This window comes from Malurus melanocephalus, unplaced genomic scaffold, assembly GCF_030028575.1.
Source record: "Malurus melanocephalus ecotype Western Australia unplaced genomic scaffold, MMel_1.1 scaffold_236, whole genome shotgun sequence".
NCBI classification, from domain to species: Eukaryota; Metazoa; Chordata; class Aves; order Passeriformes; family Maluridae; genus Malurus; species Malurus melanocephalus.
Genome location: NW_026623468.1, coordinates 471,947 through 499,186, shown reverse-complemented (window position 1 = coordinate 499,186; position 27,240 = coordinate 471,947). Strand labels below are relative to the sequence as shown.

Sequence of the window (27,240 nt, the reverse complement as noted above, 5' to 3'; positions counted from 1 at the left end):
GGAACCTCAGAGAAAAAAAAACAGGCCAAGGCAATTTTTTTCCTCCCCTAATAGCAAAATATATTTTAACTGCTGTAATACAGTAGATTATAAACAGCTCTTGTGCGTGACAGAACAYGGTACAGGTTACATGGTGGAACGGCTGGTGCCAGCGCCAGGGCCAGTGCTGGGTGTCCCCTGCCACAGCCAGGGAAGGACACCGTGGCTGGGGACACCGGGACAAGGGATGAGCCAGGGCTGGCTTGGGGGTCCATCAGGAGCTTGTTCTGATGCCACGGAGCACGGGAACTCTTGGAATCTGCTGTCCCTCTGGCACATCTGCTTTCAGAAGCAGGAGCTCCAACAGTTTGCCTTCAGTGGGCTGGCCAGATGCAATCCATGWCATCTGCTATTGAACAAACCCAGCAGAATTGCCCCAGCTCCCATCACGGACATGGCACACACGGCTGTCACAGCAGAGCAGAGTCACASCTCAGACACAGGACTGCCTCAGCCCCAAGGCTGGCAGCCACACACCCCAAAAGGAAGGACGGACTAGGCACGAGAACTCCGTGGAGCTTTGGTCTTCCCAAGAACACATTGTTTTCTGCATGAAAACCAGGACGTGTTTCGCCATACTAACACTGATTTTCGTGAGGTTATTGAGCAAGGAGCTGCAGCTGTACTGGCTGCCATTCCAAAGCTGGAGGCTTCCCACCTCACAACTGAGGGAGTTACCATGGAAGCAAGCTCACAGTTCTTGTGTGGGAAAGAACCACAGAAAACAGTATATATTAYATTACATTGTATTAAGAGCTCATAATGGGCAGGTTGGGCACCTTCACATCCTCACCATTGACCAGAACATCACCCTGCTAGTTCTGGCACTTGCAGTCTAAGAAATTAAAACATGGTATAATTGACTCTTAATTAAACAAGCAACGTGCAAAAGATTTCTATTTCCCCTCCAGCACTCTTGAGAAAAAGGAAAATAAGCCCGCATTCAAAAGCAATTAAAAAAACCCACAAAATTGAAAGTAATCCAAATTGTTAATGCCCTGGCAGCACAGTTGCCAGATGCCTTGATCTACAAGGCTGAAAACCTCAACTTGTCAAAAACTAAAACTAGTTCCAACAACTGAACATTCCGTTCAGTTGCCTCTTCCTTGTCAGATGCTCAAGCCCTCAGGTTTCAAACAGTGAGGATGCTGACACAATAAATGCTGATATTCCTTTTGGGCATATGMCAGTGCCAGGTGTGAGAGAAACACCAAAACAAGGCACAAAGTGCCATCCTTTGGTCTCTTTTTGGCAACACTGATATCAAGACCTGCCACAGGCATCCAGATGGCAAACCAAGCCCCTAATCCATCACACCCTCTTTTGAGTGCAGTTACCTCTGTAAGTGTTTTGAGCACCAAACAAAAAAGAATTAGACTGAATCTCATTCTGTACTAAGGAGACGAAAAAGCTGTTTGGCCAAAAGGTGTTTTTTTGTCTTTTTGTCTGTTTCTTTCAATAAGGAAGCTTAGCTGTTCCAGAACTTCTGTTCTTTCCTCCCACAAAAGGTACACTGAAGGATTTCAGGTTACTCAAGCTGAATGAGGAAAAAGTAATCCATTTAATTCTCAGGATTTTATATACTAATACTGCCCAATTTGAGTTTACACATGAACCCCTTCCTCTGAAATTACTTCAACCATTTCATCAGACAATTTTTAGCAGAAGATGTTTCCAGAAGAGAACCTCACACGGAAAACACAATTTGGCAAATTTGACCTGGTACAATGGCCTTTCTCAAGAGCATGATTTCTTCTTACAGAAGACTGAAGTCTTGGAGGAATTTAAGGATTTCCTAGCTTTCATGAAATTACTTCTGACTCAGGTTAGTGAAAACAGAAGCCTAAATGAGAGCCTGAAGTGGTTTGGGAGACCAGTCCAGCAATGGTCCCAATACTGCTGGTATGAAATAAGTAGTAAGGAAATGCTGTTACCAGAAACTGCCAATAGAGAACAGTTGAGTAATTCTAAAATTGTTGTCACCCAAGTTCAGGTATCTCTATCAGGTGGCCCTTTTCACCTCCATCAGGTGAGCCCATCTCCAATAATGGGAGTTCCAGTAAAACTGGAGTGATCTGTAGCCAGATGCTCTGTGAGTTCCTTGTTGTGTTTAGCAGCTGAGAGAACAAGGGAATTGAAGGGACATTAACAATTGTGGAAACACCAAACTCACACAAGGCCCCTGCCTTGATTGGTGTGTATGGGAGGATGTCCCAGCTCTTCACCAAGAGGGCAATACTCAGAAAGCTGACCTCCACCTGCAGTCCCCTCTGACARCAGGGCAGACACAGGCAGGTGACAAAGCAGCTCTGGGCCAATCCTCCTTCCCCAGCAGCATTACAACAGACATGGGCAAGGTGTGCTGGCACCCTGAACTGCACATGGCTATTTCAAACGAGATCATGCTCTGTACCTGTAAAGCTGATCCCATTTTCTTACAGCTGGGTCATGGTATTTCAAGTTTTWCTTAGTAAAGAAACCCTTAAYAACCTGTATACCTTAAAGCACCTGSCAAATTAAAGCAAAAGCTCTTTTACAAGTTAATCATGTTAAAAGAATTGATTATCTAGAGCAGGAGAAAGGAGGAGCAAAAAGAAAAAGTACTCCTCAAGTCACAAAGGCCTTCAGAGAACAAAACCACTGTCAGGCAGCTGGGAATTAAATGAATACAAAAATTTTTGCTGTAAGAAGTCATWTAAAGACTGCACACACCATGCCCTGCGCTTCTAAACCTGACTCTGCAATGCAGCCACAAGCACAGTGACAATCCCTCTTCCTTTGCCTGTTTTATATGTGTTGGCAGCCAACATACACAGGATGCAGTTTGAAGCCAGGCAGGAATACTTTGGCCCTCTTCAGAGCAAGGAGGCAAATACCCTGCTGCTCTGCCACTTGTCTGTGTCACAGTGGCAGGCAGGATCATGAAAAACAGAAGTTTTGTAGACATCCCATTAGGAAAAAGGAGAAAAAAATTGGAAAGAGTTGGCTAAGGAAGATGGACAGATACCAACAATGAGCTACCTGCAAATCTGACTARCTTGCCTGCTGTCCAGAAAAGCAGCAACTGAGGGGGACTCCTGGATGTGTAGGATTCCAGTAGACTCCACCTTCAGCTCAATGTTTTACTGGCATGGGAATGGCTCAAAGTGGGACAGCATSTAATAGATGCTGCCTTTGAAGTCTGTTGCAATCCAGGTCAACTGGTTTGCTCCAGCAATATTTTAAAAAATTACAGTTTCTCCCCAATAATCAGGAGGCATAGCTTCCCTTAGAAAAAGTCTGTAGTGAGTTAAATGATTGCTCCAAATACTTGGAGGACAACTCTGTTTTTCTGTGATGACATGGCCAGAGCACTCCATTTTCACATCTTCGTATGACAYGACCATGAGCGTGGCTTTAAATAGTCCAGGAACGTGGGCTGCAAAACATGGGAGAGGCAGCAAATTAGTCACAGGCCAACAGCATCAGCTGTGCTATGAGCTGCTGAAGCCAAACTTCTCCAACAGGAAAGATTAAACCCCATTTCTGCACCCTGCAACCCTGTTCTTGCCCTCACTAAACAGTGCCTGGAAGTGTAGCTACAGCCCAAGTTCTGAGGCATCAGGTAAACATTGTGCCTAGTAGCATGTTGTATCAAAAAGCCAAGAATTTATGATGGCATACTCTTAGTTGAGGAGAATCAAACTTAAAATGGAAGCTGCCTAAGGATACCTTTGGTTACAACTGAGRTCAACTAGACAGCAGGAAGTTTTATCTAGACAGAATCTGGCACCAAGAAAATGAGTTAGAGAAAACACCACCAAACCCCCAAAAATGACTATTTACAGGTAACCACTTCCTACCACCACCGGTCTAACCTAGCGGAGGCACAAGAGATGCAGTTTTTGTGGGCCTCCTACAAAAGTTTCTCCTAATTTTGCTGGCCAAGTGCTACAGTTCCATTGCCACAGCCTAAATAAGGTCTAGCATATCCTCAGAAATGTGGGAACACCATACCACTCTCAGTTTTAAGCAGTGAAATACCAGCAGCATAGAAAGAGAACTACTGAAAGCACTTCAGCACCCCTAGGCTGAATAAATTCTAAAGAATGGATGCAGCACCCTCCCAGAAAGGCTCAGGCTATTTAACTTTTACTCTTCCCACACAAAGAGACAGGACAGCCACTCCYACAGTTGGTTATCCCACAGGAAGGGCCAGGCACTCACATTTTCCACGGGGCAGTAATGCCGGGCRTACCACTCCTGGCTGTAGAGGCAGATGATGACACCCTGGCCCAGGAACAGGGAAGTCCACATGATCACATTCCAGAAGGGCCCTTTCCGACTGTCATTCAGGGTGAAGTTGAAGACCACTTGAAAGAGGTGAAAGAAGCATTGTTCAGAAACAACTGATTTTCATTGGAGCTTCCCCTCCCTTCACTTCATCTCTGGAGCAAAAAGGCTGCTCTGTGAAAATCTGATTATGCTTGGCAACAAAGCAAACATTCTAAGCTGATTCTGACATTTACTTCAAGTCAGTTTGCCAACAAGCTGGCCTGGCTGTGTGCCTGTGCGGATCAATATTGTTTGTGCTACCCTGGTCACCAAGGCACRGCAGGGATGGCCTAGAGTTTATTAGAGCCCTCTAATTCAAAACCCAAACAGAAATAAATGCAAGAGTTCTGACTTCTAAATGGGTTCTTCCTCACCACAGTAGCAAACTAACACTTGCCTTTCACTGTGACTTTAAGAGGAAGAATGACAGGCTGCTGACACACAGCAATTCAAATACAGCTTGGCAAAGAGGAAGCAGTGCTGTTAAACTCTGTGCAGTGTCACCAGATCAAGAGTGTATCACATAGAGCTCTCTTCCTCTCCACCAAGACATTGATCACCTAAGCCCCAAGCCTSCAAATCCTCTGTGAGTATACAAGTGTGTACCTACTGAGCTGCAAAAATCCATTCACAAAGCCTGGACTCAGTTACCACCCTGGCATCGCTATCAGAAGCACAAAGTATCCTTCTCTAAAAAAAGCCACTAACCCCACACCCACTCCCACACTCTGTGCCTTGGAACTTACCTCCRAAGCATGCAAACAGGCAGAAGAGGACTGGGTAGAAGAAGCCAAAGCAGACGCTCAGGACATACTCGTGCACAGCAGCTGACACAGCAAAAACAGACAGCATGGCTGCTGCTTTGAACTTCTTACCAAAAAACTGGRAGAGAGGAGAATGCCAAGTATTAGGAGCTACTCTGCTGTAGATTTGTTTGATTTTTGCAACACATTGAGTTTTTTTCTTGAGTTGAGAAGGTTCTCCTCTWGCCAAGAGGCACGTATGAAATGCTAAGTGCCTTACAAAGCACCTTGGTGTTTAGGTGTTTTTCTTCAGGTATATTTCTGGTCCCCTGCAGAAGTATTTGTGCTGAGCCCACTCCTTAAATACCTACCACAGCTCATGGAAACAGTGCAATGTGAGTTCTGTCTGCTGAGTCAATCCCTCCATTCCTACATCTCAGACCCTCGTTTTGCACACATTAAGGACTTGGAAATGAGCAATGGATCTCTCGAAAAAGCACCAGTGGCGCCCCACAACTGCTGACATTAAACATTTTTGTGCTTCTGAACAGACAGGGATGCTGCACCTTGACAAATGTACTGTTTTGCCCAGTAGTTAAATGTTTAACAAATTAATACATCTGCTTGTTACTTACCCAAAGGAAGTCCCTGTAGGCATAGTAATAGAGCCAGTCATGTACTACCACGTTCCAGGTTCTGTAGTAGTTTGCATAGGATGTGGAATTCCACCAGTCCTGAAAGCACAGTTGAAAGACTGTAATTCTAATGAAGCATAAAGCATTCTAGAGGGCTTTTCTGGGACAGCAAATTGAAAAATATTGAACATAATAATACCAAGCTATTTCAACAATTTGACCAAGATTTCCATTGCACTTTCAACATTCTGCTTGGTATATTAAGGTTTGATTTTATCCCAAACTGCAGCAGCTGACATGACAAATGAACAAAAAGAGGGCTAATGGAGTTACTGGGTAAGTCTGGTGGCTGCTTCTGTTTGTGTTCAGGGTTTTTCACCTTACAGCACACCAGCCAACTTGAGCCTTTATAGCATAAACCAAGCAAAATCCCATGGATCTCTGTTTGGTAAAACAACCTTCAGTTTCCTCCTCTTTTCTTCATTAGGAAAATGACTTTCAGAAGTTTTATAAACTCTAGYTCCTGCTTCTTACCTTGTAGAACATCCTGTCTGCAAAGCGCAGCATCTCAGCAAATGCATTGAGCCAACAGTGAAGGAATGCAAAGAATGCCAGGAAGAGAATCAGCACACCTGGAAACAAGGGATATCCAGACCAGTTTTGGAGTGTTTTGTCTCAGACATAAGCAAGAGCACCTACACAGTCACAACTGTTCTTGTAAGCACTGACACAGATGAACTTTAGTTTTGTACAGGTAGCACAACAGCATTTCAGTTTCTCACCACACCAGGCCCTACTCACCCCAGAGAGCAACAGCAGGGCTGCCCCAGAGCCTGCAGCTTGATTTGAAGACAGKTAAATTCAAACCCAGCTTTTATTTTGTTCTGCTGATTTTGAAGTTTTACCCCTTAATGCTGAAGTGTGCCCACAAGAAGATTTTTGCTGATCTCTGCCTGTCATGAACACCTCTCAAATGAACCACATCTCCCTTCCACCTCTTCCACAAAGGTAAGTCACTCACGGATCTGGGCCTTACCTGGCAGGATGGAGTTGAAGATGCAGAGGACCAGCCCTCGAAGGTTGAAAGTTTCCTGACTACTGTTGCGAAACTGAGGAATGCAAAGTCTCACAAAGATGTAGTAGGCATAGAAAAGTGAACCAAGCACCTGGAACAAAAATACCCAAAACCTGACTTCATAAGAAAAATGCACAATTAACACATCATCACTTGCCAGCTCTAGGAGAGAACAGCAGCTGCCAACACAAGCCAAAATAATTTATTTTTCATTGCTGCCAATAAGCCTCCCTAAAGATCCAGGCAGAAARTAAGCATAGCAATCCCTGGAGCATGCTGACAGCCAGAAGCAAAATCAACTTCTCTTTTCCACTACAACAGCTGTCAGTTTCTCCCAGTCCTATCAGCTCACAAGTTTTTGACACAAAGAATMCATGCCACTGCCAAAGTGGGGAAAGTACCCTGTGATCTACATCCAAGGTAAGGGTAGAAATAATTGGAAAATACTGTAGTTAAATATAACATTTTTCTTTTATCCCAAAGGAGACATTTAGAGAGGAAAGCATCTCAGGCTTTCTGTGGCTCATGACTCCTGTTGAGGATGATGAGGTAAAAATGCAAGTCACTGTTTAAATACTCTGATGTAAGGGAGATGTGTGCTCTGTCACCCTCTTTTTCCAACAGCAAGCAGCCAAAAGCCTGTTCATGCTGCCTTTTTTTAAAATTGTTTTGCCCTTTAAACCATGAATGCACTGTGTGATAGTACAGATTTCAATCACACAAATCCACTACTTGGAAACACATCCACAAGAAGCTACTGAAGCTCAYGGCCACAAATGCGAAGAACCAGTCAACCCTGAACTCAAATAAGTACTGAGGATTTGGACTCCAGGCCTCATTATTTCCAAATTGCTCTGAATATCTGCAGAGAAGAAGCTGTGCCAGTGCACTACAATCAGGTGAAGAAAGAGGGCCAGTGCATGGGTGTTGCTCTACACACACAGAGACTTTTTTATCTGGAGGCTTGTTTAAGAAAAGATTTAAATTTTTTTTCTTTCTTTGGCACAGCCATTAGTGCAGCAAGATCACAGTTTATTTGTTAGTCACTAAAAAGTATTCTTTACTGGTAAGCCCACGCCAAGTAGAATGATTTAATGCCAAAGGGAGAGCTGTTGAGAAACACGGATTATCTCCAAGAATGTATTCTGCAGAAAGCTGCACAACTCACCTGTGCAAACTTGGTGGCTACATAGCCCCATCTTATCGTGGGATTCCTGGGAAAAAGAACATGATATCATAGCTAAATAGGACCTCAAAGCAGCAAACTCTTCCCTTCAATTACTTGATGGATTTTACAATTTGACTGACRCATTCTCTGAAAAAAATGGCTTTTGAATTCCAGAATTCTTAATCTCCTGACGTCCAAGGGATGTTCCACCCAAATTGCTCGATCCTCACTTTCAACTCCAGCAGAACTCCAGCAATTCCATAAATGGAAAGGAATCTGGAGGGCAGCACTGCATAATTCCATAGGAGGTGGGGATCTGCTGACAGTTGTGTAAAGGACTGCTGACTTCACACTGCCATAGTGCAACCCAGCAATGTACAGAAGAGTTTGGGAGTTCCCATTTTTAAAGGCTTCAGCCTCACTCAGAGACAGGGCTCCTTATTAGCACCACATAAAACACACAAGTGCCTATTGCAGGAACTGTCTATCACTACATAATCTGTAGCAAGGTCTTAATTTCCTAAACTCCAAGTGCATTTACCAAAGAAATAAAAGCAGAACTCCATGAGCCCTTGACAGCTTAACCACATCTTTATGAAGCTCTAACTCGTAAACTGATCACACCCAGGGGCACTTAATATTGGCTTCAGTTTTCAGACTACTTTAATGTTCTGTTKTTGCTCACATTACCTGGGATAGCTGTCTCTGTAGATGAGGGTGGGAGCAAAGAGGAAGTACAGGTACTGAGAAATTCTGGGAATATGTACTGTACCTGGAAAGAGGAGAAAACAAACAAAAGAACAATTGGTAATCTTTTTGCTAACAATTTGGTTTCTCCAGTACCGTTTCACAACACAGAACTCTTCTCACCTCACAAACCTCAGCCTGGAACTAAAGGTATGGGATTTGCAGAGAATGAAACAAACTTGACTTTTCAGATGGAGTCAGGGTAACTAATTATCTGCTAACACCTTGGAATCACAGTTCCTTTCCTCCTAGGCAAAGCTCCAAGGCCTGTATCAACGTGGGGTCAGTCCAGTCAGCTCTAGTATGCCCTGCTTAAAAGACCTTTTGTTCTATGAATGCTGTCACTTCACCTAGAGCACTGAGCTGGAAATGTGCAGGCAACCTTTGCACACCTTTTGCTCTCAGAAGCAGAAATGAAGGAGTCCTGGAGACAAAAACTTAAGATCCAGAGAGGACTTAGATGTGAACAACAGTCTAGCTTGTTGTCTAATACAACAGAACACAAAGGAAAAGGTTCAGCTGAATTTGTGATGCACAACCTTTGACCTCCCCATCCAAAGTCACCTGTTCAAATCCCACTCTCCTGCTCACAAGGACAGCTCAAAGCAATGGAGGGAAAACCAGAAGTGGCTGTGCCCTGCTGTCAAATGAAGCAGGATAGGTTACTCACCAGACTTGTCCTTTGCAGAGGACAGGACTCTGGGTACATTCTCCCGGATGAAGGAATAAGTCTTCATAATAAAACGAACCTGTAAGGCCAAGAGAAAAGCAGTTTAGTGCTCTCATTTTCCCAACTTTCCAATAAATGCTGGATCAAGCATTTTAGAGCAACACCTTCAGCATCTTGGTTTCTTTCCAATTTAGCCCTTTTACATGGAAAGGGCTGCTTCCTCTGCCCACAAGCCTGTTTAATTGACATGAATTTCAAACTCTGCAAAGGGAAACATGCAGCAGCAACTATGGCTCAGAAGAGTCAAAACACATCTCATCTATACTTGCAGGACCACCACATACACAAGGACTCTGAATAACACCAGCAAATCACTAATCAGCTAACATTAACTTAAAATTGAAGGGAAGCCTCTCTCCATTTCAATAGGCTGAAATGTCTCAAAGTCTAGATGACTCCTCAAAGTTACATGTGTTATGCAGCAGTTATCACTACCTGGGTTTAAGGTGGTGCCTCACATAAACAGCCCACAGCTGTCAAGCAAGTTTTTTATTAAAATTTTGTTTTAATACTTAAGAACCAAAAGTGGGGTCARTCCAAGGTTGATCCTTAAAATCACACTCATTTCTGACCATCTTTGTTTCAACCTGATGGTCTGACCAGACCTCCACTCTTGCAATCCTCCCCCGCTCCCGACCACCAAAAATTCCACTTCCAAACAAGTTCTGACTACAGAGCCAAGACACTTGCTTCTAGGGAACAGAAATGGGAACAGGAACCACTTCTTGACTATGTACTTACTTTTTTTGGGTTTTGTTTTTCAAAGAGGAATGTTACAGCTTCCTCATGCACTACAGCACAATATGTTCTTGAAATTGGTTTTAAACATTTTACATTCACAAGACAACCAGAAATGAATGGAATTTCAGCCTTGAAGTAAAAGCCCACAGTAAAATCTTAAATACAGAGTAAAAACCCACAAGTGCTTTCCAGGTCAAAATGAAGTTTATTTTCTGCTCTCTCTTACTAGATTTGCTGCATGTAACTCTGTCCTCAAGCCTCAGAGATACTTTTATTGATTAGATTAAACCAGAGAAGTAACATTTGACTCCTTTAGCAAAAAGAACCCTTTCCATGTTGAATCAGATTCAATGTATCCTAGGATACAGGGCAGGGACTTACCTGTTCCAGTATGACAATGAAGCGGGAAGCTGGAGGCAGGGCGTAGGACACAGCAACATAGGTTGGTCCAATCCCAAGCCCAGCTATCTGGAAGAYTGTGAGCAGCATCCCATAGAAAAAAGAGTGGATTGCACGATGGGAGGAACTGGAATAGCCTTGGGCCCACCAGACATAAAGGTTGTATGGAATAACTACTGTGGCACTGAACATGCACAGCCAAGTACAGAAGACAACTGGCAACTTTCCAAAAACAAAGACCAGGAGATCAAATCCAAGGACCAGCCTAGAAGGCACAAGGAAAGAGACAATTTTCAGTGACCATTGTTTGATCAGATATACTTCAATTCCACTAATGGCTACAAAACATAAAGCTTTCAGATCATAATTGTTTGAGTCTGGATAGAAGTGACTGGAAATTTCAGCTCAGAAGCAGARGACTCTCTGTGGTGGCTTCAAGTGGCCACCCTGAAGTCTCCCAGAAAATAAGAGAAGGACTGATGCCATGAGTGCTGTCAGGCACAGGTTACCTTCAAATCCCACAGGGCTTAAGCACATCTCTAAGAGCAGCATGTGCTTTAAGAGAAGGCTCAAGCTCATCCCTGCTAAGAACAAGCACGTGACTGAACAATCCACCGCTGAACCACGGTGCCCAAGAGCTTTTGGGGAACACTCTCAGAACATCACCACTACTGCAGTGAGGCTCAGTTCTTTCCAGGGGTTAAAACCTAAAGAGGCTTTTTTTCCCGTCTCTATAGGCATGGGATACTTTAACACCCAGCACTCAAACCTAGTTTAATACTGCTTTATAAGCGTTCCACATGGATTTGGTTTAGAAATTACCAAATATGACCAACTGGTATGTAACAGGTGCTTTAGTCCATTATCWAGCTTAAAACATAAGGACATAAACAAAAAAGGATGTTCAACTTTACTGCCTATCACACTCACCAGAGCTTGCTCCAACAACAAGCAGGTCTTCTAAACTAAGATCAGAGAAGATGACAGTACAGAGTACATCAACAAAAATTATATCTTCTCAGGTGAAAATTCAATTGGGTCAAAATTATCAGAGYTAGCTAAAGCCAGTGATACTATTTTTTAAATTAATCAGGGAATCCAGCCCTAGTTGATTTTAAGGTAAATTCCCATTCTTCCCCAATTTCCATAAATTAGTAAGTTCAGGTCAGCTGAACAACATTCAGTAGCCCATGAGCCTGTTCTTATACCCAGGTCAAAGGGACAATGAYTATAATCAAGATACAACTCTGGTTTTGTACACTGAAGAGCAGATAAACAGCAAGATAAACATGCAATCCTACTTGTGTAYATGAGATACAGCTTGCCAAAACACTATTTAAGCAACAAGTAAGAGTGAGGAAAGCAGTCTTTCACAATCTTGTTCACAACTGGCTACCTGCAAAGCACTATCTTAGCAGAGGCTGTGCCARCATCCTTGAGATTTTTCCCCAGGAAAAACAAAGTTCTATTTTTATATAAGTACAAGYACAGTGTTCCAGAACTGTCATTTTTAAACAGAGGAAGGACTGCTGAAGTATTTAAAGTTTTTCTAAACAGAGTCCTTCAAACAACACCAGCAGACGAAAGCTACTGTATCATTAAAGATATTCAGCTAAAGTATTCCACATTCCCTTTTGCCAGCCTCATGATGAACTAAGCACGTGAGGCTGAACTGTGCTGGCCACAATTCTCCCCAACTAATTAATTAATAGTGTTTTCCTAATATTCAGCTATCTGAATTGAAATTATCATATTCCCTCAACAGGAATTCCAGTATGTCTTCTCAGTATGCCAAGTTAAAACCCACACTTCCAACAACATCCCAGGAAGGACTGCCCGTTCTTTCTGCACCATTCTGCAGTTTCATGCACATCTGACATTCTAAAGAACTACTCCCAGCCCTTATCCCTGTCATTGCAAAACATCCTTACCTTCCTTCATCAATGAAGTCTACTAGAAGTGTACTGAGGATGAAGACAATGAGGAGAGCGATGAACATGTGGTAGATYGTCCTGATGTGACTCACTTCAAACAGCTCACTACGGGAGAAACCACAGTTATGGTACAATTGGGGTGCCACAGACACAGACACCTCCACAGCTTATCCTCAGACAAAGGATAATTAGCCATGATCCCTGTGGTACTGAGAGGGCTGTAATTAAGGTTTATATTTGCAAGATGTAGTACAGATATTTTAGTAAGAAAGAGAGAAGCTTGAACTGATTAGTCCCCACGGATTTGAACAAAAGACCGTGGGTGGTGGTGGGAAAGTACCTCAAAGCAAAGGCTCATTAGTTTGCTGTCAAGGGTATTTTCAGTCAATTTGATGAAATTAATTTGATGAAGTTACTTACTCCAAGAGGGACCTCCTGGCAGTAAAGATTTTCCCATGTTCTGGAGGGGCCCTTGAGTTCCTGCAAACAAAGAGAACATTTGAGACAAAAATGGAAATAAATCTTTCAGGACATGTAACTTTGTTACAGCAACAGCTTAAAAGGGACTTACTTGGCTTTGTGAAGTTCCTTGTCCGTGCTGGAGGCTGGGAAAACAGAGGCTGGAGATGAGGAATCCAAGAGTGCTGATTTTGCCACTAAACTATTCACAAACTCTGTGAAGTGACTGTCCACCTCCTTCATGAAAGCTGGCTTCAGTTGCTGACAGAGTAAAAACACAATAGTAAACTATTTAACTTCCTGGATATATTTTCATAAAATATTTATGTTACRTTTTATCCTGGAGCAGAATGGGCAAGAGCAAGGCACCAAGAAAACATTTCTGTACCATTTGCCAACAGTTGGAGCCTACTTGGATAAGACCAGGAGCTTATCCTGGCCTGTTCACGGACCTCAGGCCAGAGGACTTTGAATAACATTTATCTTCTCCATCGGATTCAACACAGAATTGCTCTGGCCTTTTAGAAGACTTATCAGACTTCTGAGAATTCAGTTCATTAATGTCCGGTCCTCAGAGACCCAATGTGAGAAACCCAGGGAGGAAGCACAGCTGAAAGCGACCCCCTGAGCTCCTGAGTGCTCTGCCAGACAGCCATCATCTTCAGCACAGGTAAAAGCCAAGAAATTAAAATCTAATTGCAGATAATGTTTTGTCTTTATGTGAATATCTACTAGCCATAGTTGTCTGATCACCCTTTGCCTGGGATTTTTCCAGGTGGCCTCCAGATTCAAGGTCCAAGACTTCCCACATGGTATCTAAATATTATTTCATCTAGTCTTCCCACTGATCCACTGCTCAAAAAACATATATATTGTATTTCTCTGATCATCTTAAGAACTCTTTCTCATCTTGAAGGTTGAAAAGTAACCAAGCTGTTTTCAAGGAGGTTTCTGGAAAAGAGAGGGTTAYGTGGAGACCTCACAGCACCTTYCAGTGTCTGCAGGGGATCTACAAGAAAGCTGGAGAGGGAATCTTCATCAGGAACTGTGAGGACAAGACAGGGGGCAATGACTTCAAACTGGCAGAGGGTAGGTTTAGATTAGATGTTAGGTAAAAATTCTTCCCTGTGAGGGCGAAGAGGCCCTGGCACAGGTTGCCCAGAGATGCCTTGGCTGTCCCATGCCTGGGAGTGTTCAAGGCCCAGGGCAGGGACAGGGCTTGGAGCAACCTGGAAAAGTGGAAGGTGTCCCTGCCCACAGCAGGGGATGGAACTTTAATGTCCTTTCCAACCAAAACTACTCCATGATCCTATAAAATACAGGAACAGATGATGTATTCTTACAAAATGCTCTTGTTTATTGTGACAACAGCCAAGTAAGCAAGTTTAAGCCTCTGGCAGAAAATACAAGACCAATCGAAGTGAGACCACAAACAAGCAGAAGACCCTGAAGTCATGATGGATCAGAACCCTACACTCCTCCTGTGTTATAGCAGTGGGATCCAGAGAGACCTCTTGAAACAAAAGCCAAAGTAGGAGAAGAAGCAGATTAATGTTTTAACTTAAAAAATATTTTTCTCTTATTTGGCAGCTTCCAAAATATAATAAATAAGCTTCACCAGTGCTCAGCAAAGCTCTTAGGATCTGGCTACTTTTAGCTATTGCTTTTATGGGAGGCAGAGGATTGTTTCTGTAAGATGTATGAACTTGTTTCTTTTAAAATAGGAGGAAAAAAACCCAAGAAATATTGAGTACTTGTGAATATAACAGAAGACACTGGTACTCTCTGGTACAGCCTGATTTTACAGCATGCATGCACATATCCCTACCAAAAAGTCAAACAGAAATTCCTGCTTCTCTCTGAGTGCTCAAATTTCCATGCCAAACAAAGCATTATTCATTCCCATCAAAACACTGGGGTTTTTTTTTATGTCTCCCCCTTTTTCAGCCTAATCTCTCCTCAGTGAAAGTTTAGCAGGTGATATTTCCTTAAGGTGCCCTTTGGCTGGCACTCTGCTGAGATTGCCTCCTCCTAAGACAGCTCTCCAGGGCTGACACCAACACATGCACGTGTTTGGATTGCAAGAGCAGGCCATTMGTTCGTAACAGACTAAATAAAATACAAATCAGAGTACAGACCCTGAAGTAATTGTAACTAACTGTAAATACAAACCAAAAACCATTAAAAGAATGCTATGCCTTAAAAAGCAGAAGCTGGCYTGGCCAATAATAAAAATTGACGACAAGTCAGAGAAAGTTGAGGGAAGTAACCCTACTTATAAAGTTGCAACAGTTCCCCAGAACTTTACTCATTATAACAGATTTAGTAATTTTGGTCACTAAACTGTGGCAACACCCAGCCCTGACGTAGTAACAGAACACATCATTGTCAACTCCATTTAGGGTGAACAAAGGATTGGACTTTCAGACTGAAGATGTCTGAAGGCCTCCTATTATTGAGTAACACCCGGCTCCTATAAATCCCATTTAAACCTTCAGGAGCTGTCACTGACCAGGCTTTTCACAAGTCAAGCATYTGCCTAGAATTTAGATACTTATCACAGAAAAGATAAACTGCAGTCCAAGCCTCTGTTCAGTGGTTCCCACAACAAAAGGGCCCAGCACTGCAGGAATTCTCAGGTATTTTGCAGTAGGTTGGTCTTTTTAAACTCAGCCCTATGGATATTWCTGCAGCTTTGAGGCACCTTAAACAAATCTGCAAGCTGCCTAACTCTGGGCTTAAAACCTGAACTCCCTGTGTTTTGGGAGAAACTTCAGCAATTAAAACCACTGACTTGCTGGTTTTCCAGGATTCTCTTTGTGGGTAAGAAGTCACTTGGTCTACAAACTGTGTCTCAAAGCTGGTGACCAGGAGAAAAAAATAAGGAACAAGAGACACTCCTGAAGAAAGAAATCCAAGACCAAGTTGTCCCCTTGCAAGCAGCTAGTTAGTGCTCCCTGGAACTTCCAAAGCCACATGTGCTTTATAGTGAAAGCTTTCTCCTGCAAACACCCACTGCCACAGTGATTAACAGTGGCTGTTTTGTCTGCAGAGAGTAGTTACCAGGCTTGAACTCCTGTTCTCAGGATCAACCAGATAAGACAACATCCAAAATAAAATTTTGAGCTGGCTATCCCTCTAATGGGCTGAATTTTTKGAGTTTCAGCAAGTAAAGCAGCACACCCTTTGCAAATAAATTAAAATTTAAATACACTTCAGTTGTATCTTTTATAAATGACACACCTTATAGAGGTGGGAGAAGAGAAAACCAAACTTAAAGGGGAAAATATCTCAAGGCGCTCTAAGTATCCACTCCCTACTATTCATGTCAAGCTGGCACAATTGGATTACTTCAGATTTACCACAGAATTCTCTGCAATAAAATGATGCAAGAGTGCAGGGCAGTTTGCCCTGAAGAACACAGGTGCCACAAAACAATGGTTAGCAAGGAGGGTGCAGTTTATCGTTAGCCAACCTCATTTAATTTGGGCATAAATCACCTTAATATARTCTAAGACAATGGCAGATGTTGATGCTGATGATGCCAGAAACAGGCAGTGCTGTTTTCTTTGAGGATACTGTTCACTGACAAAAAGAATGAGACCAAGGCTCAGGAAGGTCATCTCCACAGCCAGGGCAGAAGAAGCTGTGGGACACACAGGCTCCATGCTACCCTTTATGCAATGGATAGCAGGACACAGAGAATTTGAAAGGCTCAACATGCAAGCAAGCTGGCTAATCATCACACTGCTAAAAGTTAGTGGTAAGGCAYTGCCATTTTATTTACAGGTCTCAAAGTTCATTCTTATCTTTGGACTTCAACCTRTTGGGGTCAAGTAAGACAGAACCTCATTAGATAACACTACCCCTCTTGTGCAGAGTGGGAGAGAGAAGCAGGCCTGAGGAAAAGTCACTGCACTCAACCTAAGTCTGAATAGGGCTATTTGTGTTCTAGGGCTAGTGACTCTCCAAAAGACACCCAGGGTCAATTGTCCTGCTCCCCACCACAAGCAAGTGTTGTATTTACCTCAGCTTCTGCTATTAGCTGCATTTTCCTYGTTATCACGTGGTCGACATCAACCCAGCCTAAGGAAGGAAAGCAKATATTGAACATTTTTAGTTGCATGTCTGAAAACACAGAAAGCACAGCATACAGTAGCTCAGACACTGATTTTTCAATAGCATTTCTGACTTCTAATAGATCCCACTAAACTCAAATCACAGCTGCAGGAAGTTCATAAACTATGACCACRTATTTTAGGATCAGAGCAATGTAAGGCAGTCAACAGCTGATAACATAGTGGATTTTATTTTTCATCAGCAACTCTGCAAATTTTCCCAAGGTCGCTAAACATATTCAGCCTTGAAGCAGCAATCAGAACAACCCTTAGAAGGTCAYATCCAAGTGTGCTGATCTTTTATCAGAGCTTAATCTCAACCCGACATAAGGTTAGTTTGGAGGTCTCCACGTTGCCAACAGACAAGGCAGTCAGTCACAGCTGTCAGTAAAATACTATGATCAGCTCTAAGACAGGCTGAAAGGCAAGCTGGACAGTTATCCTGTGTTCAAACCTGGCTATTCCCACTCCCACTGCAATCAGTGTACTGTATTCCTCAATAAGTTTTACTGTTTAAGGAAACAGTCAAGCCTAACATGCCATCAATATAATCTGACTTTTATCATTACTAACATTGGCCAATAGGTAAAGCCTCAAATTCATCTTTCACATTAAAAACATCTGAGATGCCTCTTTGACATCAAGAGGAACARCACCCACAGGTCAGACATTTCAGACTAGTTCAGTTTTAGGACAAGCACCAGMTGGTGTTTCACTTCTCCAATAAGAATAACACAGAAGATAAAGTTTCTTAAAACAGAGAGTCTTTCACATGAAGGAAAARCAAGATTGAGGCAGCAGCATCCACCCCCCTAAAATACTAGTCAAAGTGAAAAGATAGCAACAAACCTTGCCTCGTACATGTCCTTTAGCAATTATAGCTACAGCACCACCTTACACACTGACACAGAGCCAGGATTACCACTAGCATATTTGGTTCCTAAGACAACATTACCACTTTTAGAAAAAGAAGGTACTGAACTGATTCCCTAATAAGATTCCAGGGAAGCATGAGCTAACAGATTTACTGTAGAGCTGCCAAAGTTGTGCTGCTGTGAGACAAGAAGACTGATAGCACTAGCACCATGCACAAGGTGGCTTCGTCATATGGGCATTGCCTCTACACAAAATGCAGTTTCATTTTCAGAGAGAGAAGTGCCTCTGTAATGCTCAGGAGTCTCTGTCAACCTGTTTGAGCAACTGGTTCTAAGTATTTTAGGTAGATCTGCTTCAGAAATTACTCCAGTTCCAATACTGGAGAAGAGTACAACAAAACAAAAAACTTTACCTTCAGTGCAGCTATGCKCAGTTCAGCATTAATTCCACTTCCCACCAATCAAGGAGGAATTTTGGTTTTTGTCTATGTGGAGCACAAACTGTAAACTTAAGGACAGACAACAACTGCCTATTACTTAGTTGGCTTCTAATGTAACAACAAACAAGGAAACTGCTTAACACCATTGATTCTGGCTGCATGCAAAGATCCGAGTTACAAAAATAGAACTCCTGGTTGCTTAACATCTCACCTCCAAGACAAAAAACAAAACAAAGCAAAAAAAACCAAACCAAAACAAAAACCAACAACAACAACAAAAAAAAAACCCAACAACAATAAACACCTACCTCAGCATTTAACTCATTGTGCTGCTACACTTGCTGAACAACAGTTTGGAAAAAAAGTTGAGAAGAACGCAAGATACCCCTGACCCACTCAGCTCATGCACTTTGCTGGTCTCAAATAGCTTCTCCCCCAATACATTAAAAACAATAAATTAAGTTGTTCCAAAAGCAGCAGAACTGTATCCCCTTCACATATTCCCAGTGGCTCTACTCCCTCACTGTGCCACTCCACAATTGTATTCTTTGCCTGTCTCCTTTCATTACTGCTATGGGAACAACCACCTTGTGCTGACCTGCACAAGAAAAAGCAGAACAAAACTGCTGATTTCAAAGAACAACTAATCCTTCCCTTAAAAAAGCTAAGAATTTGTGTTTCTTATCCAGCTGTCAATCTTCAAGATTGCTTCAAGATTGCTTCAAGATTACTTGAAGCCACCCAACACAGCCAAAGAGGACAGGACACATGAGACTTAAGGAATTGCATTGTTTCCTTTTTAAGATAAGCTAAAAATAAAATAACCATTTCTTAGACCATATATTTCCTGTCAGATCTTGCCTTTGAAGCCTTAGTCATTGAAAACTCACATTAAAAACTACCCAGGCATGGCTCACTTTGGAAATAAAATACTCTTTAGATTATGAGGCTTTAAAATTAGATATAGTTTTACATATACCAAATCTTTACAAGCTTTAATGATTGTAMAAAAATGAGGCCAGTCTCTGACCTCCTGATGCTGTAATTGCTAAATTGTATGCAGTGTCCTCCTTTTTTTTTATTACCCACTTTATTTACCCTCATACCAGTGTGCATGCACAGAAAAGATTAGAAACACAGCATCTTTCAGCAGGTTCTAAAATCAACATCTCCGTGGCTTCAGTATGAGCATCTCATCTGATAAACTCACCTCTGAGTTTTTTCAACACAAAATCTTCTGTARAAGAAAACCAACCCCAAACCAACCCATTGTGCTGTATTGCATCACCCCATAAACCCAACTGTGTCACAAGGCAGATACCAGAGAACAAGCACATAATCTTTAATTGCTCATCTTCCCTTGCACAAGGTGCTGCTTATGGTTCGTGAGGTCACTGGGGAAGACATTCATCACTCGATTTTGAGTCTAAAAGGAAATGTGCACTGCTGAAAAGCCCAAACCTTCACTTTCCTTTGACGCTGCAAATGAAAGCTGGATCCCTCTGTATYACTTTGGGATTGCAACAGCATTATATAAAAATGGACTCAAGGATGCACAACAAAACAGGCACAACTTTGCATTTAAAAGTGGTTGACATATGCCTTAAAAGACAGAAAATACACTGAAAGTCATAAGAAAGTTGTCCTTGAAGACTAGTATGAAATAGTGGCCATTTCAGAGGAGACTTAAGCAGACCTTGCTTTGGAAGAGCTTTGTTCATAGGGAGAAGTTTTTACTTGATGGGTTACCTTCCCATCAGCAAGGACATTAACAAGATACTTAGAAGACCTTCAGGCTTGATTCTTGCAGGATGTGACTCCTCTGTACAAATCAAATTTCAAGCAGGCTCAAAAGTCAGAAAAAAAATGAATGAGCAATTTAATTGTAAGCTTTACTTTTCCTATGAAAACCAAGCTAATAAAAGAAACACCTGAAGATTGAGAAAGCTTCTTAATTGCTGAACAGTTGAGCAACTGAAGTTTCAAAAGATTGATCCTTTTCTAAAGGATCTTGTGATGGCTATTTCAACCCACTCTTGCAGATGTTACAGATAAGTGACATTTGAGAGGAGTAGAGCAGAGAATCACTCATGATATTGGTGCTGCAGCTTGGAATCAAAAAAAAAAACAAAAAAAAAAAACCAGCTTTGTTATTTCTTGATAAGACAACTTSCCATTCAATAGGTTAGAGAAACATAGACAGAAGGACTTCAGTACTGTCAGTCATCAGGATTTCAAGTCTCCTGCTCCAAAAATGCTGAGAGGATGTTATCAGAGGCAAAGCAATGGTGAAACCAATTTAAGTGCAAGGCTACTATAAAGAGGGGAGGAGTTCCATATTGCTACACTACAACACACATTCATAATTTGATACTAATGAGCCTTACTTATGGTAATTGATTTGACCACTCAGCAAATAGAGGCACTATCACTAGAGTCAGCCAATCTGTTTAAAGAATGCCACAGGTCACCACACTACAGCTGGRCAAGTATTTAGCCTTAAGTCAGCTCTGCAGGGACATGGGACCCAAACAAGCTCTTCACTAACAGGGAGGAAGACGAGCATTCTCTACATCAAGCTACCATGTCCACAGGCTCTTCACAAAAAAACTGCTGAGCATTCACCCACTGCTTCCAAAACATGACAGGCCCTAGAATTGCCAGAATCCMTCTAGACAAAACTGCTCTTTTTGATCCATCCCTCAGAAACACATCCCAGATACTCAATTCAAGCAGCTTAATCTACAAGAAGTCTGTTGAAACACTGAAAGCTTATTGCTGTGAGTCACACAGCAAAGGCTAAAGCTTTCCAAATTGTTCCCTGTTGGAGAGTTCCCTCCTCCTCCATCTCTCTGTAGGCACACACAATTTGTGCATCACCATGAACTTTTGCACAGGGGATGATCGACAGTAACCTCTTMACTGGAAGATAACAGCTCCTTTCTAAGATCAGCATTACCAAACAGGCTTACTCACACCAAACAGACATGCCTCATAGGTTGTTTTCAGATCAGCCTCCAGAGACACTTCCAGTCCTTTTCTAATTTCTGGGGAAACATGAACAAACTCTAAACCCACCATTTTACTGCTCTGAATRGACTAATCTGAGCAATTTGGAGGCACTCATATGCACATTTACAATCCATGCCCTCCCTAAMCTTTTAAGACCTGACCATGCAGTTTCCATTATGCTCATTCCAGGTGAGTCTTCTGGCAATCAGTACTGTCCCATGTAACCARYACAATATCCCATTTAGCAGAACAWTTTTATATTTATGTATCTCCAGCTGAAAACATATAAAACTAATCTTATTAAGGAAGCCTGGCTTTTGACAGGGGATTATTGCCACCTAGATCAACTGCTGACTCCAAGCCAGGACCAAATTAGTTGTTTAATTACAACACTGGAGCCAACTGAAGGAGGAGAAAAGATCTATCAGACTGAAATTCAGTTACTCTGTCAAATTGAAATTACAGGCTGAATAATTACAAGATAGAGACAAATCAAGGCACAGAAGAAATCCTCTGGCAATCACAAAGTCATGAATATTTCCACACTCCTATAAAATTGGGCGTACCTGAGTACAAACTAGCCAGTCTCAGCACCCAAGCAATGAGTCTTCAGAAGCATTGAGGAGCCAAGAAAAAAAAAGTAACCTCAACTGCACAAATGGAAGAGTCAGATCTACTGCAGCTCTTAAGTCAATACATTTATTAAAATTATTCCTCTAAGCAATTTCAGATCAGCCAAAACTTCAGTTTTAAAGAAGGAAGAATAACAGATCCAGAAGTTTCTGTAGAAAGTTCACACACTTCTGGAAACAGCTCAGTTGGACCTTGACATAACTTCTCGGGTAAAAAAAAACATTGTGTTTGCTATAATCAGAGAAGATCAAGGGTGGGTAATCACCTTAACTGTTTAATTTTTCTACAGCAATAACTGCCACAAACATGATACTATATTTACTTCCATACATTCTCAACCTGGCTAAAATCCCTTAACTTCAACAAACATGCATCTTGCCTGAAATTMTCCACAACACCCAGCACTAAATTGTTACAGCACAAAAAGGCTGTTGCCAGACAGCAGATCATTAGCCTCACACTGCCTTTGTGCACATCAGCACTAATGTCTTACAAACAGCTATTCAGAAGTGAATAGTCAGGACAGAAGAATAAAAGAATCAGCCATAGATGTTTTTTTCTCTGAGAAATTCTCCCACCTCAGCAGTGAAAGCCCTACCTAGTCACACAGGCACCCTGGATTACATGAAGACGCACTGTCTGCAACTCATAAATACTTCAGCTTCGTAGATCTTCAACCTTTGGGTCACAGAGCTGCTGATTTAACACCCCTGTACAGAGGAATTCCTCACCAGAGGGATGGATGCATGTTTGTCCCATACCTCAAAGCATCAGACTCATACCTACTACCTCCCTGTATTAATCCAGTTGTGACCAACAGAGCTGAGTGAAGTAACACTTTGTGACACCTCTGCTCAATTGGCAGCAACCTTGGCAGCTAAGATGCACTAAAGACTTAACTAACCAGGACACCTCCCTATTGTCCTTTCACCACAACCACAGTTTGTGTGGGATTAAAACCCCACTGCGTTGTTACAAGCCAACCCACCAGGTACATTTTCAAGAGATCTACCCCAAGTTATCTCACCTGCAGTGGTGTTTTGCCACATCTCAGAGGTGTTAAAATGGATAGTCTTTAAAGACAGGCACATCTACCCATCAAGTCCTAATTATCATTGCTCTATTTATTACTTACCCTTCATTCACAACAGTTAAAGAGTTTACACACACAAAAAGGTTAAAATGGTAGAAGTCTACTCCCAGGTCCAATTGTCAGTGGTTCCAGTAGACACCAACTCCCTGCAATTTTCTAATAYGGTCCCATTTGATCCAATTAAAATTACTGTGCCACGAACATCTTAAAATCCCAGCTCTCCAAGCAGTTTGTGGGATGGCTTTCTCCCCAATGCATTTTATTTTCAATAAGAAATCTGATTTGTCCTATCCTTAAATTTGCTCCAACTTCTGTTTCAGTTGAAASGAGTACTATGAAATAATGATGATACCAAGAAGCATATCAGTCAGTAAGAATTATCTCCTTGAGTCACTGGCACCAGGGTTTTGGATCTTGTACTCACATGGCACACTGTRATAAACTGCTTTAGCTTTTTGCTTAATCTGTCTCACAAAGAGAAAGGAAACAAGTTGCAGTTTCATCTCCAACCTCCTTATCACTGGGCTGGAATGTGGTACAGCATAAACCAGGAATTGAAGAGTCACAGAGTCCACAAGCAAAAACACTCATAGTGCCACACAACTGTCCCTGCAACCTAGGGGACAGGTCATGGCAGCAGTGRCCCTTCCACAAAGCCAACTTTGGGCCACATAACTTTTAAGGTGACCACAAAACAAATGAACACAAACCTAACTGTTCATTGTTCTGTTTTCTGGCAGACAAGGTTGAGTCTGMACAAAAGGGAGCTGTCCTGACATGAACAGAATCCTACAGCAGCAGAGAACCATTCTCTGTGGCATCCTACCTCCACCTGTCAGGTGGATACACCACCTTAGCCTGGTGTGCTGAAGACTGTTTTCTTCAATCTTGAGAAGTCACATAAAGATTGCAAAGAAAGCAACATAAGTCCCAGAAAAAGCATTTACCGGGATTACTCAAGTGTTGCCAGGAGGCATTTGCACTGTTTACAGCATTAATGCACCTCCTCCTCCTGTGAGAATTAATCACTGTTTTAGATCCCCGCAAGCACTGCAGTACACAGCTCCTGAGGGAAAGCTCTGCAGGACAGCACCCCGAACAACCCACACCTGCTGAAAGGGTGCAGCTGGTACACAGGGAGCTCTACCTTCAGCCTTTCYAGAGGCAGAAAAACAGAAATGTAGRAGTGAAGAGGCARAGCCAGAGTAGAAAAGGCACATTAGAGGAGATCACATGCCAGAAATGCAACCAGYGCTGAGCCAGGGAGTCTCACCATTGCTGGAGTTTTGAAAGGATCTCTCGTTCTCAGCTCTCCTCTGTGTTTCTTCATTCTCAGGGGTCTTGCAGGTTGCAGTGGAGCCAGACTGGCGTTTCCTTACACAGTCATCACCTGCCATGGTTACCTAGCTAGAACAGAAAGGGAGAGAAAATAATTAATGACAAAATCCTCATTTATTGTTCAATAATACATTTACATATCCTTTCTGACATTGAAGATAGATTTTCATCCCTTCTTTAYGAATTCAGAGCAAGGATAGAGGAAATTCAGCACACACTTGTGTGTGTGACTTGTATTAGTCATTTACATTGATCACACTTCCTTTCCCTTACTAGAAATAGTACAGGAACAAAATAACTAAGCAAGTTCCCCTACCGTAACCTAAACATCTCCCGACACCTTCCTCTTTTCCCTACAGACCTGATAACTATTTAAAATTACTTAAGGCTCTGCAAAATCTTTAAAAGGCCAAAAAGCCTGTGCAATCCTTTCTGACAGCCAGGTAGAAATCAAGACTTGTCTTCCATGAGATGTGGCAGGTTTGCTTTGCAGAATCAATAAAATAAAGCAATATTTGGCCTGAGCCAAACCCCTTCCYTGTCAAGTTGTTACTGCAGGAGCAGCTTCCTCAATGGATCCTTGTGTTCTGCTTGGCCAGACAACAGTTGTGTGCTAAGCACAGAAAAACAGGAAGAGAATCAGGTTGGAACTACACTAGTTTCAGTGACAAAGGTCACTGCTGGAGACACAGCTGCCAGTAGGGAACACCTGAAGCACCACATGCAGGATGGAAAAAAAAAGAGAAGTGAACAAGGAGATTCTAATTTGGTCACAAAGTGATATCCCAGAACACCCTCCATAAAATTCAGCTCAAGAATCTCTTGGAGGTGTAGCTACAACCAGGGACAATTTTCGGATTTTTTCCAGAAAACCTCACAGGCATGTATGTAACCACATTTTCAAACTTGATATATTTTTTCATCTTGGCACAAACTCTGCAGCAGATGTGTTTAGCTGCTAGAACAGTGTACGTGCACCAGCACAGATGAGCTGTTACAGACAGGCCAGGAAAACTCATGCACTGGTAAAAAAGCTAATTATTTAAGGATGGATTTCCTCAGAATAAGGGGGYTGGCACATCTGTAAAACGGAAATAAAACTATGACCAGAGGTTTTCAGAACTCAGCTTCCTGTGTTTGTCCCTCTAGTAGGGCTGTCTCCTATTCTCCTTTCAGGCTTTACAGCATACAGGAGAGAAACACCACCCACCGCCAAACAATTCACTAACTGGGTGAGTTTTCCAGCTGCAAAAGAGGACCACAAGTTTAATTCTTGTCTCAGTACAACTTCCACCTTCTTCATGAGGTGAAGAAGGCACACCTTCCTCGCATTGCACAGTGGTTACAGTATCTCAGTGAATGGTTAATAGAAAGGAGTTAAAAATAACCAGTCTGGGATGGGGGAAGGAAAAGTCATGTGTGGGGTGACACAAAAATTAAAACAATTAACTTGAAGAGTTATTAATTGAGATAGGCTAAGTGGCTAAGTTAACACAGCACAGCCTTTTCCACACCAAAACAAGAAGTCTGCTAGGGGAAATCTGTGAAAACAAACATTTTCCCCGAGTTCCAGTTTCCATATAAACTGAGGTGCAGCATTACAGTACCTAAGCAGCTATCAGCACATCAGAGCCTAAAGAGGGCATCAGACCTTCCCTCCAACCTCTGCTAGAACCGAATCATTCATGACACAATGCCAGGATAACTCCAAGATATTCATCACCCCTCTCACAAGAGGAAATCGCTCCTCAATTAGTAAACAGTCACTCCCTTCACCCCACTCTGAGGACATGCACAAGCACAACTGCAGATGTAGGTTTGTAGAGTCATAAACCCATTCACAGATTTCCCAGCAGAAACTCCCTGATTTTATAGGCACGACCGCCTTACGGTACTCGTAATGGGCTCAGAGAYCTTGAGCTTCTCCCTTTCGAAACACTGGTAATTAATGAGAAGGTCCCTTGGGAGAAAAGCAACACTTTATAACAAGTTCATTCTTGCATTTTAAAAGACTCGGCGAGGCACAGMTCAGAATCATGGAATGGTTTAGGCTGGAAGAGACACTAAAGATCACCTAGTTCCAACTCCCTGCTACTAACACTACTTACACTAAGTAACAACCTCATCCCCAAGACCTKTCAGATCTCTAAAGTTTTCCTTCGACACTTGGCCCTCGGGCATGACATCAACTCGCAGACCCGAACCCTCGGTACCCGGCAGTGACCAAAACAAAGTTAAGGTCACTCCACAAACCAAAGTTAAGGTCATTGCACAGCTCACCGCAACGCGCAGAACACTCCTCGGGGAAGCTTTTTTACCCGAAGCCTGCGGATATCGCAGGGAGATACCCAAAGCGCTGCCGAGGCTCGGAGCCAGCCCGTGCCCCGCTACCTCCCCACACACCCCGCGGCTCCGCCGAGCTCCAGCCCCGAGCGGCTGCGGGAGCCGCTTTCCCGGGGGCGGGGCGGGACGGCGCGGACACGCTCCCGTTCCCGTTGGCGCTGCCGCGGTCAGGACGGCCGTCACCCCGCGCAGCGTCACCTCAGGGGCGGCCGAGTCTCTGCCTCCTCCTCCTCCTCACCGCCGCTCCGCTCTGCTCCGCTCTTCCCGCTCCCGCCCGCTCCTCCCGCCGCGCGCCGCGGCCTCTTCCCGGGGCTCGCGCACGTCACGGCGCCGGGGGCGGGGGGAGGGGGAGCGGCGGCACCGCCCATTGGCCGAGGAGGAGACTCCGCGCGGGCGGGGCGGGG

At 42.9% G+C, this 27,240-nt stretch overlaps 1 protein-coding gene across 4 annotated transcripts in view; it reads right to left on the bottom strand.

The window, feature by feature from the left end:
- Positions 1 to 1,466: 1,466 nt before the first annotated feature.
- SOAT1 (sterol O-acyltransferase 1) overlaps positions 1,467 to 27,240 on the bottom strand; it is a 25,935-nt gene continuing 161 nt past the window's right edge. The window contains exons 1-16 of one of the 4 annotated variants that reach the window (XM_057374915.1): positions 27,035 to 27,167; positions 24,429 to 24,562; positions 17,012 to 17,070; positions 13,097 to 13,245; positions 12,946 to 13,005; positions 12,523 to 12,630; positions 10,574 to 10,856; positions 9,392 to 9,470; positions 8,665 to 8,746; positions 7,975 to 8,020; positions 6,768 to 6,897; positions 6,266 to 6,363; positions 5,732 to 5,830; positions 5,100 to 5,235; positions 4,246 to 4,391; positions 1,467 to 3,457 (exon numbers count right to left, since the gene is read on the bottom strand). In XM_057374915.1, coding sequence (XP_057230898.1) covers positions 3,401 to 3,457; positions 4,246 to 4,391; positions 5,100 to 5,235; positions 5,732 to 5,830; positions 6,266 to 6,363; positions 6,768 to 6,897; positions 7,975 to 8,020; positions 8,665 to 8,746; positions 9,392 to 9,470; positions 10,574 to 10,856; positions 12,523 to 12,630; positions 12,946 to 13,005; positions 13,097 to 13,245; positions 17,012 to 17,070; positions 24,429 to 24,552 — 1,656 coding nt within the window. In that variant the 5' untranslated portion in view covers positions 24,553 to 24,562; positions 27,035 to 27,167 and the 3' untranslated portion in view covers positions 1,467 to 3,400. The other 3 variants (XM_057374918.1, XM_057374916.1, XM_057374917.1) reach the window with 3 other exon arrangements.